The 13,318-nt window shown below is 37.0% G+C and overlaps 3 protein-coding genes across 5 annotated transcripts; 1 reads left to right on the top strand and 2 right to left on the bottom strand.

Annotated features, from left to right (window-relative positions):
* Positions 1-416: 416 nt before the first annotated feature.
* Positions 417-3,140, bottom strand: LOC130718569 (uncharacterized). 2 transcript variants are annotated; one of them, XM_057569177.1, is made up of 7 exons: positions 2,754-3,139; positions 2,256-2,350; positions 1,932-2,011; positions 1,795-1,850; positions 1,572-1,684; positions 1,172-1,233; positions 417-948 (listed from the first exon to the last, which is right to left on the bottom strand). In XM_057569177.1, exons 1-7 carry the CDS (start codon positions 2,854-2,856, stop codon positions 654-656), a joined length of 804 nt encoding a protein of 267 aa, XP_057425160.1. In that variant the 5' UTR covers positions 2,857-3,139; the 3' UTR covers positions 417-653. The 2 variants fall into 2 exon arrangements, with proteins under 2 accessions (XP_057425160.1, XP_057425162.1); XM_057569179.1 differs by lacking the exons at positions 1,795-1,850; positions 1,932-2,011 and having other exon boundaries at positions 2,261-2,350; positions 2,754-3,140.
* Positions 3,141-3,393: 253 nt separating this feature from the next.
* On the bottom strand, positions 3,394-7,878 carry LOC130718568 (root phototropism protein 3-like). 2 transcript variants are annotated; one of them, XM_057569175.1, is made up of 5 exons: positions 7,741-7,851; positions 5,815-5,997; positions 5,572-5,641; positions 4,308-5,372; positions 3,394-3,856 (listed from the first exon to the last, which is right to left on the bottom strand). In XM_057569175.1, the coding sequence occupies exons 2-5, from the start codon at positions 5,952-5,954 to the stop codon at positions 3,491-3,493; spliced, it is 1,641 nt and encodes a 546-aa protein (XP_057425158.1). In that variant the 5' UTR covers positions 5,955-5,997; positions 7,741-7,851; the 3' UTR covers positions 3,394-3,490. The 2 variants fall into 2 exon arrangements, with proteins under 2 accessions (XP_057425158.1, XP_057425159.1); XM_057569176.1 differs by lacking the exon at positions 5,815-5,997 and having other exon boundaries at positions 7,741-7,878.
* A 2,557-nt stretch (positions 7,879-10,435) lies between these two features.
* LOC130717670 (increased DNA methylation 2-like) lies at positions 10,436-12,942 on the top strand. Its single transcript, XM_057568002.1, has 2 exons — positions 10,436-11,845; positions 12,371-12,942. Exons 1-2 carry the CDS (start codon positions 10,678-10,680, stop codon positions 12,613-12,615), a joined length of 1,413 nt encoding a protein of 470 aa, XP_057423985.1. The 5' UTR covers positions 10,436-10,677; the 3' UTR covers positions 12,616-12,942.
* The last annotated feature ends 376 nt before the right edge of the window (positions 12,943-13,318 follow it).

The raw sequence follows: 13,318 nt of genomic DNA, 5'->3' as shown, positions 1-13,318 counted from the left end.
ACCCGCTCTCCCTAGATTTCCAAAGGAACTACCATCGATATTAAGAACCACCCAACCCGTAGGAGGGGGGTTCCGATAAATCCACTGCAACCCATGCATCATGGAAGAAGATAATTTTAGAATCTAAACCTGAGGAAGATAATTTTTGTTTACCGACAAATTTATCACTACTTCTGAAGTGGAGATAAAATCGAGTTATTTGAGATTTTGATCATTTCCATTCTCCGAACTAAAATCCTTTGTCCTGGTTTAGTATCATATCCTTTGTCTCACCAATCAAAATATGGCATGTCAGTTAAAAATCAAAATCACTCATGTAAGATTATAATTGTTATATTCATGTTTACATGACGCAATTTATTTCTGGGACAAGGAATGAGACAAATTAAAATTGAGTACATAATATTCTCTTGGCAGAAAATTAAACCTCTGAAGTCTTTTTAAAACTGCATAAAATCTGAGCATGAAAATAGTTCATGTTAGCAACTTTAGACCCTTTCGATGGAGAATTGCATCCCCCGCACTAACTGGCAAGGATCCCAATCCTCACCAGAAATCTGTTATATATGACTAATTTTGTCTATGCTATTCAGGAGCAATCTCATCATCCAAAAATTACAACAAATAAAGGAGAAAACAAAAGAAAAATGAATCTACTCATTTCCATCAGAGTCATAATCAAATATGTACAGATAAGGAATCACAGTTGTGCGATCAATTAATTCACTTTGATCAACCTCAGTGTTTACCCCAGGTGAGCTCCAACCTAATCGTTGGATGTAAACTGCATCATAAGCTTCAATGTTCAACCCTGAAGCAAGAAATAGTTGAATCTCATATACAAATCTCTCTGTTCTTGCTGCGAGAAAAGGCCTTGCTGCTTCAGAGACTGACATCTTGAACTCCTCCTGTTTCTTTTCAGGATCATTTATGTGTCTCTGCTCTCTCCTGGAAGTTTGAGAATTAACAGAAACTGAACCATCAATACTTTTCACACTCGAATAATGGTAAGTGTATGTTTGGAAAATCTTCTACAATTGATTATAAGCCCTAATCAGTTTTGGGAAAAAGCTTCATTGAGTAGCTTCTTGGTTTTAGAATTAATTTTGCGGAAACAGAAGCTTATCAAAGACATGCTATAAATCAACTTAAAATGCATGAAGAAACTTACCTAGTCGAAAAGGATTTAACCACACCAAGGATATGGTGCACAATGATGTCAACATCCTCCTCCTGCAGATTAAGCAAAAGAAGGTAAAAGTCAAGAATATGTAAGTACTAGTCAAGGGAGACAATCAATCACTATAACGACCTCCCTCTATTCCCCCTTTTTCCACCTTCACCATACAAAAACTAATCAAAATAATGAGAAATTACAGCTAATAAGGCACTTACATACAGTGGAATTAAAGAAAATGCAACAAAATGTGAATCCTTATGCTGTAATAGATAAAGCACATTTTATTACAGGATACTTTTCCAATTGCGAGAGAAAAATAGAGAGGACAAAACAATTTCCACTAACACGAGAGAAGGCACCAACAAACCACTAATCTGAAAAATTCACTAACCTGGATAAGTGCTTGAATCTCCCTTCTTAACCAACTTTCAAGCCAGCAGTTTGGATGATAGTACTTAGAAGATTTCCAGTATTGCGATATATTGAATAAGTCGTCCAAGAAACCTGCTCAGACAAAGTTAAAAGCAAAGTAAATACTGACGAAGATTTTGCACAAACCAAAGGACAGACAGATATTGAGCAAGAGATTTGTTAATTGAAAAACGGTTAAAGACCTTGTTCAGTGTAATAGCATTGCAATCTATATCTGTGCGCTCTCGATAAGACAAAACTGCACACACAAATAGAAAAGCAAAGTATGTAAAGATAATCCTACCAAAATTCTAACTTCAATAATACAACTGAGACAAACCTATCCTCAACATCCGTATTTAAATAATGACGCTGAAAGCAACTTCCATCAACTCCATATATGATAGAAACGTTTTCTGTCTGCATATTAGATATAATCAGTAGTTCATTTTATCCAAACTTGACACCATCTTCTTCTACTACCACACTTGACCTATCGTAAATCAAACTATCATCCTACTATTTTGCAACATTAGACATCCTTAGGAAACATTTAGCATGCAGTAAATTGCAAATTTTCAATCACTTAAAAATCGTAAATCGGAATTTCTTTTAAACAAATCATGGTGTTGAGGAAGTTGAAAAATGACAGAATTAACCAAACCTTACAAAGAGGGCATTTTACAGAAGAAGGTGGAGAATGGTGCTTTCCAGCAGCCACCTTGGACCAACGCAAAATGCAATTGAAGCAAAACTCATCTGCAACATTAGGAATGAAAGCATAGCATAGCAGCATCAGTAACATGGTTCAGTTAGCTCTAATTGCTTATGAAATTTTAACTAATGAACACAATAAATCTTCTATTGATATATAAACTCTTCCCAACAGTGATTTTTTCCAAGTGCCTACATGAATTCTTAAGCAACAATTCAACACTGAACTAGTCATTGACATCATGTTACCGATACAAACAAAACCCATAATCATAAATCAAGTTATTCCCTTTTCCACCAAACAATTGCTCTTCAGTTATAATTCGTTAAAGGGTCCCTTGCAAATGCAAAAATTTGTAAGCTTTCGGATCAAAACCCACAAAAAATGTGAAATTTAAGAATATCCAGGGTTGAAATTACGAACAGAGAGAGAGAGATGGGTTATTACGAAAACATTTGTCGAGGTAGGAAAGTTGAAGAAATGGTCCCAAGCAGATTGGGCAACAGCTACTGGAATCGCATTTGTTGCTTGCTGCTGCATCATCTTCCATCCTTTCAAGCTCGTTCCAAATGATGGGATCGACGGTGCAAAGAGATTGAACAAGAAGAATGAAAGAGAGTTAAGAAATAAGATATATTATTGTTTAATTTAAACTATGATCATTTTTGTTTTATTTTCTTTTTTGGTGCGAGGCAGATGTTCTCATTCGGAGACAATCAGACAATCATGTTCGAGCCGACGAGTCGGGAACATCCACATTATGGTGGACTAACTCTCACAGCGGTGGTTGTTCAAGTGGTACATCATTGATTTTCATTTTTGTTTTATTGATATATGTCAATATTTCTTTTTCTTTTTTCTTTTTTATTTAAGAGGACTTTAAATTTTATTTTATTATATAAATTTTTAAACAATTTAATTAATTTTCTTTTCTTTTCATTCATTTAATTTAATTTCGTTTCATTTCATTTGATTGTATTCCTTTTTTTTATCATAGTTTTTTGCAAATTAACAATAACCTGTCTCTTTTGTTTGTTTCAGGGGAGGAATAGAAGTTATTCACTGAAGTAGGACAAGCAGGTAATACTGTGTTAAAATTTCTAATCAGCTTATGACAGAAAATGAGAAAATGTGCTCCTTAATCCTCATGTTGAAGTGTTACTTTTTACATAACAAACTCTCTTTCAACGAATGCATCTCTTCAGTTGCATTTGGAGCTTTATTTTACAGGTATTTAGTTCCAAGAGTTGTGACTTCATCATTTCAACATCTTTGCTCATCATCTTTATTTCCTGTGCATTTATCTGTCTCTTTTCAAAATCTTTGCTTACTCTGATTGTTGTCTGAGTATTAGTCCTTCGGTAATTCGATCCATTATTAGTCATTGACCTTGTCATGTTCACTTGTTCTAGAAGGACAAATTTTGTTGTTAATTTCAAGGGCAACCTATCATTGTGCATCACATGCTGACGTGCTTCCTGCGACAATCTATGGTATTCCAGGACCCTGCACACACCTGATCGATCTTCTCCTGTCAAATTGGAATGTGCCTGCAAAATTTGGATGAAGTCTTAGTGCTCAACCATGTAAATATAGAGATGAATACAAAAGAAGTAATTGATCAAATGTGTATTTTGATGTCAGAATTGATTGCAGATATATAATTGATTTTGGTAAGAGTGAGGAAAAGTGACTTGTAATTGAAATCCAATCATGAAATCATGTAAATGATTATGTTGAGAAGTTTCTAGATTTTAGAATTGATTCTGAAGAAAGAGAAGTTGATCCATTGCAGAGGTTAGTATTTGTAATTTCATTCCATAATTGATTTTGGAGTTAGAATCAATTGTGAAAGGAAACATCTAAACACTAAATAACTGTTTCTGACAATGGAAAATCAATTCTAACATTTGCAAATGTGGAACCAAATATTCACATTTCACACATAGATCTTGAGCTAGAGATTTAGAAAATGATATAATATATCTAGATAGTAATTACCTTAAGGAACATGTCAATGGCTCTATAGAGGCTGTCATCACAGAATCTGGCATTTTGAGGCAATGCTTCAACAAGTGAAATGAAACTTTCCACTGTGAGATTCTCATCCCTTGCAACTTGTGCAAGATAACCATCCACCAACCGTCCAACATTGTGGAGTTTCGCTGCAGGATTACTCGACATGCTGCAAACATAAGATTGCAACACCCTAACTACAACAGCAACATCATACAAGGATTCATGGTCTCCTTGATTTTTAACCAAGAGATCCAAGACGCGACATTGCTCCAACATTGAGGCTACCCTTCTTTCTACAACACACAACAAAGCAGGGTTGATTTTGGACACCATCCCTGCCTTTAACAGTTGTAGCAAAAAATTGCAAGTGACTGAGTTTTCTTCAACAGGAAGCATCTTAATCAAGCATTCAGTTGAAACTTTTCGTAACTGGAGTGTTATGTCTTTAGGTGTCACCTTATCAATTCCAAGAGTGAATTGAGAAAACCATTTTGTTGCCCAATTTGCTATACAAGAACCTACAAGCTGTGGTTTGACTCCGCGCCTTTGGATAGATTGGATCACTTCAACGAAATGATCAATGCGTAGAACCGAAACATCTTCAAACCACCAAGGATCAAGTCCTGTGGTTTTAGCATTTGATTCCGTGCATGCTTTCCAAGCTATTGATTCTGAGCAGCATTTCACAATTTGCAGCTCCTTGGCCCAAGAGGAAATGGATTCACACTTTTTGAGTATTCTAAAAGTGTCTTTCCATGAAGAGTATATGAGGAAGGTTAGAAAAGGTTCTGCTTTGAAAATGAGATTTCCTTCCACAAGATCTTCACTCATTTCCAAGAAATGTGCAGCACAGTATAATGGGGCAATATTTGTTGCAGTCATGTCAAATTTCCATCCATAGCAGAATTTCACTACTAGTTCAAAGGTTTTAGCACCACCTGGGAGATTTTTTAGTTGGATTTTGAGGCTATCACCTGCATTTCCTCTGTTGCTTTCCCTCTCAAAGATGAGCCTATTCAAATATTCACTTCTTGAGGCCATGGCAAGCTGTTAATCAACAAAACCATATACTGTTAAAATTGCAAGAATAGTAAATGTGTCCATTTTTAGCATATAGTCTGATAAGGGATAAATAAACCTCATCCTAACCTATCCCACAAAATGGTTTAATAGTATGAAAAAAGAACTAGAAAAGACAAAAAAAAAGTAGCATTTTTCCTGAGAATTAAAGAAGTAATTTGTTTACCTTATGCAAGTGGAAGCTGGAATCACCAACTTGTATGATTAAATCAGTAGTGGAATTCGCCCTAGCAATCCTGCATCAAATAAATGGAACAAAGTATATTTCAGATGCAGAGTACAGCCAGTATAGGCTAAAAATTGTGTTATGCACAAGAGAAGCACATGAAGAGAATTATGATGCAAGAAATCAATGATCATATTCATATATAGTTTTTGGCTTTTTCTTGGGAGGTAGGTGTTTAATTACCAGTTTTGTTTTGTCCTTTCTAAGGAATCAGCAACTATAGGAACTTTAGCTGGTAGCACCACACACCGGTTACGCTTCACCCCATCTACTATACTAATACCACCCAAGGGAATTTCACATTCAAGACTTTTCTTTCCCATGATCACTTTATCAAGCCTTGGCAACTGAAACCTGTTCTTCAAGCTTGAGCGAGATTATACAGAAAGAAATTGGTAAAGAGTATGGAATGTGGAGGACATATTTATAGACAGAAAAAGTGTCCTATGCACTTTTTGATTAATTAGTAATCAATGGTTTATCCTTATTGTATTGTAATCAATGTAATGTCATCCACTTGATCACTTTACATATATTTATTTATAATTAAAGTGTTTATAACATTCAAGAGAGTTTGTTGCTTTTTACCATCTCTTGACACTTTATCAAATGGAATTAATGGAGAATATGAGAGGAGACAGATCATTGGATGCAAGACCCTAGAAGAATGTCATTAAGTCAGCATTACAATCTCATCCACTAATTGAGAAACGCAGAACCACCCTTCTCTGTCTATGTCGCCTTCATCATTAAGAAGGTATTTCCATGCTGTATCAAAGCAATAACATGTCCCACTCCTCTTAACCAGAGCTGATTCTAGCCTCATGAATTTTGTGGCCAGAAAATTGTTCCTACAACCTATATTCTTTTATTTTGTCATCATTTGTTAAATGGCTAAATTATTCTGGCTTTTGGGTTTCTGAAGAATACAAAGCAATTGCATTAAATGGAGAAAACTCAGCCAAAAAACATGTGATGAAAAGCCTCTCCCCTTCAATTATATTTTGACACATCAATAAAAATTTGCACCTCATCTTTCATTAATTTTAATGTCATTAAAGAGGAATGCTCTAGTGATTGTGTGACCAATACCGGCAGAGAGCAACATTGTTTATGGCTGGTATAGGTGTTTAGAAGCATAAAGTTTTGTCTTCCTCCAAAGTGGGAAGCAGGGAAGGAAGCCATTAAGTTGGAAATTTGACGAGGAATCCAGATCAAATTCTTATGTTGATTAATAACAGTCTGTTTAGTTAGTCTTGCATACAGAACTAATTTAGAGTTTGTGCAACTAGCATGAGAAAGGGATCTATTTTATTAAATCTATGTTTTATGGGAGAATTGAGACGAGTTTGAGAGAATATGTTCTTTTCTTGATAAGCTTACATTTCGTTTGTGTTCAGTAAAAACCACATACAATCTTTAGTATTGTTCTTCCGGAATAATGAGAGGAGGCTCTCAGTCTCCGGTCGTGCGGTCCCCCTCGATGGATCTTCCATCACGATACTACGGTGGAGGGAGGTGCCTTTAAAGGCACTCCGCGCTCAAGTCAGAAGTTGAGCATAGAGAGAGGAGCTCAAAGTCCTCGAAAAACAATGGGTTAGCAAAATGAGTAATGCATACGTGAATGAACGTTCAAACTTGTATGTATAGGTATGGTGAGAGTTGTAATCAAGGTATCAGACCTTAACGAAGTCTTCCTAAGCGATTCTTGAGATGATGGTTACCCGTGCATAACTTTGCTATTATTTTCAGTAAATGTGTCAGTTTTGTTGCACGATGGACCTCGCTTCGGTCGTTTCGACGGCTCTTTCTCTTAGTTGTGAAACTTTCCAATTGTTCATAAAAATGTATAAGACAAATAACATCTTCAATGTTAGGTTCTTAATTTTTTGTTCTTAGCACTATTCTTATAAGCTCGTGGTGCCACAGGTTCTTAAGCAATTCTTAAGCATTTTTTTTATAAATTTTACTCCAACCATTGAGTTATTAATTCTTAGCACTATTTATCTGGTTATCAAATAAATTCCATTTATACACCCAAAGAAATTCAAAACAAGTGCAGCCAGATTTTCCTACATAGAACAGAGAATTTGAAGTTTGAACAAGTACCTATTCTCCCATTCTTACCAAGCCAACGGTCACCACTCACCACCCACCACATGACAATGGCGACACTGAAACCCTACACTTGCAGAACCCACTTCCTTCTTTCGATTTCCGAACCCACCTCGCTTCGCATTTCGCGGCAGCACCCAACCATCGTGTGCGCCAGGAGGCCGCGTGGGTGGTCCCAACGATCAAACCAAAAGATGCTTCAACTGGTTTCCACCGTCGCATTCAACCTCAAGATCTTGCCGGAGCCCCTCAACTCGCTCGCCGGCGAAATCGCGCGCGGCGATTTCAACGGTTTTCACAGCCTCGTTGGTGGCTGGAGAGGGAAACAGACTAGGAGGAAAAGGGGGAAGAAGCAGTTAGCATGGTTCGCGTTGGTCTGCGTTGCGGGTTGGTGGTCGTGGAGGGTTTCAGAGATGGACCTGTTTCTGAAAGCGTCGTTGTTTTGTGTTGTTGGGGTTTTTCTGATTCGAAAGAAAGCTATTAAGGAATGGTTTTTAGGGTTTTTGTTTGGGATTGTTTTGGTGATAGGTTCTGGGTTTGGTAAAGAGGATGTGAAATTTTGGGTGAAGAAGCTTATGACTGGTTCTCCAGCTACCCAATTTGCCATCACAAATCGAAATCGAAATAGAAATGGAAGAATGTCTAGATGAGACTTGAGAGCATGAATTTTTTGATTTGTCACTCTGTTCTTTGGTTCAACAATTCTTGAATAGTATGAGAATGAATGAGAATATACTGTCTATTAGTACTGTACTGAGTTATGCTTGAAATTGATGCAACAATGCTATTGCTTTTTCAACTGGTTTCAACTTTCAACAATTGAACTGGATTAATTTGTTTCTCTCTGTTGGCAAAATGCAAAACAAGGAGTGAGTGATTTCACAAGTTGCTACTTGCTAGGCCTAGTGAGTGGTTAGTGGTCACAAATTAAGTATGTCAGTATATTGGAGCATCATGACATGAGTTAAGTAACAACCATCCAAGTATGGATGTCAATTAGCACAAGTGTAACATGATGCCAGTAGCATGCATTTTAAGTAAAAAAGGGAATGAAATTCTTCCTATAAATTGAGATGAAATTCTATTAGCATTGTACTCAATTGATCTAAAAAGAGACTATTCAAGTGATGTCTAAACACACGCTTAATATTCGATGAGCAATGTCTCAAAGTAAAAACACAATGCAAGGTTTTCTTATCTTTCCTTTACAATACTCAATGTGAAAGCTCTCAAAAGAAAGCAGAGTGGAAAAGGAAGTGGAGTTGCCTCTCATTAAGCATATGTTTGGTTGTAGGGTAGAGAATATGAAAAAAGAAGATAGGAGAAAAATTGGTAAGAAAAAAAAAAGATTGAGGTTTGTTATATGAGAAAGTGAAGAGAAATAAAGTGGTGGTCATGGCCAAGAGAGTGTTGTGGCAGTCGACTTTGACGGCTAAAATAAAGTCTTAACTTGCCCAAATAGCTAGTACTCAGAGGTCATCTGTGGATTTGAGTGGCCGAAAAACTATAGCTTGATTTATCGGAGATTGTAATCAAGCGGAACCGGATTTGGATCATCTTCATCCAGCTTCTCTCCATCCTCTCTCCATCCAAATCTGAGTCATTGATTTTAAAATTTAAAGACTTGGATCAATTTAAAAAGAAAGAGAAAAAATGAATTGTATTTAAAGGCTTGAATCAATTTAAGAAGAGAGAGAAAACATGAATTAATCCTCACCTTTAAATTTCAAAATCAATGGCTCAGATTTTGGATGGAGAGGGGATGGAGAGGATGGAGAGAAGCTGGATGGAGAGGATCCAAATCCAGCGGAACCCAATATGCCATATGTGCAAGCATGTTTTCCTTTTTTGTCTTGATTCTAGTGGACCTTATAGGTTTTTTATTATCTTGTACCCATTCTTTTTTTCATTTTACTGAGCTCAATCCTTTTTTTCCGGATCATGAGCCTTTAAGCTTTAAGCTCTAATACCATATTGAAATTTTTTGAATTATTGTTGGGCTTGCAACGGTATGTGTCAGGAGGATAATCTCCACATTGGGCTAAGAGGATAAGAGCATAAATGATTTAAACGTCATTCACATACTTACAGCTCAAAATCTTAAGGCAATAACTGAGTGAGTCATTTCACTTAATAAATTGTTCAACTTTTGTTTTTTGCTTTGTGCCCATTCTCCTTTTTATATTGAGCTAATTCTTCATTTTTTTTATCATGAGCCATTAGGCTTTGATATCAAACTGGAAGTTTAGAGTGATCATCTTCATATTAGACTAAGAGGCTAAGCACAACTGATTTATATATCATTCACATATTTTCACCGTAAAACTTTAAGGTAATAGCTAACTGAGTTATTTCAAGTCTTGTTTTTCCATCTAATGGAGGATTAGATTTCTTTTTATTCACATATTCTAATTAGTTTTACTCCAACAACGGTGAATAGTCACTTTGGTCACTAAAGTTACACCAGTCGGGCAAATTCGTCCCTAATCACACGATTAATAGATGTGAGACTAATTTCTCACCTCAATGTCAGCCCATTAAACAATAGAAGACTCATAAATGAGATTACTTAATTAATGAAGAAAATATATGGGTTATACTTCAATTCTCTTATTTATTTAGGGTAAAAAACATTTTTAATCCTTTAATTTTTACCTTTGCGTGATTTTAGTCTCAATTTCAGTCCCCTTCACTTGCCTATTTCTCCTTCTTCTTCGTTTCGAGTTGAGACTGCAACAAAACCCTTGAGAAACCCTTCAAACTCTGCAGTCAGCAGCACACACACGCACCCTTCTGGAACGCTGCTCCTTCCTTCTCATCTCGAATCAATACGCACCGTTTCAGCACGCACGAACTGGTTCGTACTTCGTTGGAGGATTCAGCACCGAATTTGGTAACTGCATTGCATGTCTATAATCCATTCTTAGCACAATGGATCAGGGTAACAACAACAACCTAGAAACCCAGATACCCAATAATGATGATCAGTGTTTTCTGTTATTCTTCATCATGGGCACTTACTTTGGTCCTGACATCAAAGGGCAAACCACCAAGAAATCAGTGTTGCAAAGAGTAGCTGAGGGGCTACCTTCATACACATTGGATCAACTCACCAATTCTGTCATGAAAGTTGTGGAATTAGAGCATATTTATTATTATATACTTAGGAATGCTGATAAGAAACTCACATTGAACTTACCCTTTTTGCGCCGAACCTTTGAAGGCGTAGATCGCGCTGAAAATTGCAATTATCCCCAGTTTTCTGATATGTTCCCACCTGATTTGCATCCCATATGTCGGTTTAAAAATCGACATAAAGTTGTTAACAGCATTGTGTTTGTTAACAACCCTGAAGTTTTGTGCCATAAGCTAGAGGATGTTGAAAGGTTCAAGAGGCTGAGTGGGGTGAGTGATTTCCATGTGGACAGTGAAGCTGCAAGGCTGCACCTGCCTACTTGTTTTGATGGCGGTGTTTTGCGTAACATGCCGGAGGTTAACGAGAACGAGCCATTGCCTACCTCTTGTACCGGCACTGGTTCTCAGAAGCCAAAAAGTGATGATTTTTCGGAGCTTCAGGATCATAGCCATAGGCAACATGCCCATGCTGCGGCACCAGAGGATGTTGAAAGGTTGCACACTTGTTTTGATGGAAGTGTTTTGTGTAACATGCCCGTGGAGAAGGCTGAGCCTAATGAAAACGAACCATTGCCTGCATTTCAGTCTTGTACCAGCACTGGTTCTCAGAAGCCAAAAAGTGATGATTTTGCTGAGCTTCAGGATCATAGCCTTAGGCCACATGCCCATGGTGCGGCACCTATCAAGAGTGTGCCTTGTGATGATGCGAATGTGATGTGCGGTTACACGGTGCCTGGCGATGAGAATGATCCTGATAAAGTCGGTCCGGCCATGTTGTTCCTTCCTTCTCGCCCTACTGAGAACGAATGGTCTGACATTGTGGCTGCTACCAAGAATGGATTTGGATTGACCGGAAGTGCGGCTATGGGGCGGGCAGGACCAATCATAGGACTTGTGGACATTGGAGAGTGTGAAGATTCATACCTATTTCGCATGTCTCTCCCGGGAGTGAAGAGGGATGAAAGTAAGTTTCTTGTTTAGTCATATCTCACATAATTGCTATTCATTTAGTTCTTTGCTTCTATGCTATTAGCCCCTACATATTAGGAATGTATATTCCATGTTTATGTTGCAAGTTTCTGCTTAAAGATTTTGATTGATTAAATAGCAGCTGAAAAGGAATATATATTGCATGTATATGGTATGATCCAGAGGTTGTAGCACTTGAAATGAGAACTATGTTAATTACATCTTTGTACTTGTGTCCACGCCTAAAGAAAAGATTGACAAATAGAAAGGAGAAAGAAGAAGAAAGAGACGTCTTATTATACTTATTGTTTGTCATTTGGTGTTCTGGTAATGAGCAATGTATCTAACTGTGGTAATCAATGCTTATGTATGGTAAGATTGGGCATTAAAAATGTATTATTAATGGCTCATCCGGCCGATTTCAGGAGGCTGGCAAAAGAAAACATTAATAATTTATGTCGCATATGCCTCAGAAATCTCACTACACATAACTAATATATGCCTTGAATTCTGACTACAGGGGAATTCAGCTGTGAGGTTGACACCGATGGTAAGGTACTGATAAGTGGAGCAACTACAACAGGAGAGAAGACGGTATCCAGGTACTCTCAGGTGTTTGATATGCAAACTCAAAACCTTTGCCCACCGGGCCCTTTTTCCATCACATTTCAGCTCCCCGGCCCTGTTGATCCGCATCAATTTTCGGGTAATTTTGGCACTGATGGAATTCTTGAAGGAATTGTTATGAAAAGGAAACCTACATGATAGCGAAGCTTTGTCTGATTAGAATCCTTGCTTTCATACCACCAAGCAGCAACAAAGGTTAATATATGTTAATGCAAAATGTCATCAATAGATGAGGTTTTGAGTGACCATGTCGGCATGTCCTGTATAGTGTTTATCCTTAGTTTATTATTTTGTGTTTATGATGTACATGCTTAGATGGTCACTGACATTTTGTGCCTGTACAATTGCCTGTTATATGGTTAATTAAGCCATTTTGTTGGATATATCCTCCACTGATGAGTATATTAAATTCTCTTGAGACAAGAAATTTAAAGTCTTTAGTATGATAGATAGTGATTCATCAACACACAGCTTCAATTTGTCTTTCAGTTGGTCCTGAGGGTCTTAATCTTTGATGATGCTATAGGGCGCTTCAAGGCCCTAGTATAGTGAGTCAACACCTTTGGACCCCTGGCTCTATTATACCACAAAAAAACAAAGTTGGTATCTATTTATTGAAATAGCTTAAAATACCTCGAGCATTTTTACAGAGCAATTATTTTTATTTATAGTAAAACAATTCTTATTTTTCATGTCTATTTATTCAAAATCTTGTATGAGTTGATTCCTTAATGATATCCGAACATTGTGTGAGTTTCATATTCAAGAATTGAAGCATGGGAATTGAAGTGTGTCAATATCAATGCTTTTATCTTTCCTATGGTATAAGATAAGTAGCTTT

This window comes from Lotus japonicus, chromosome 5, assembly GCF_012489685.1.
Source record: "Lotus japonicus ecotype B-129 chromosome 5, LjGifu_v1.2".
NCBI classification, from domain to species: domain Eukaryota; kingdom Viridiplantae; phylum Streptophyta; class Magnoliopsida; order Fabales; family Fabaceae; genus Lotus; species Lotus japonicus.
Note: the sequence above shows the minus strand (reverse complement) of the source record. Positions and strands in the feature narration are given on the sequence as shown.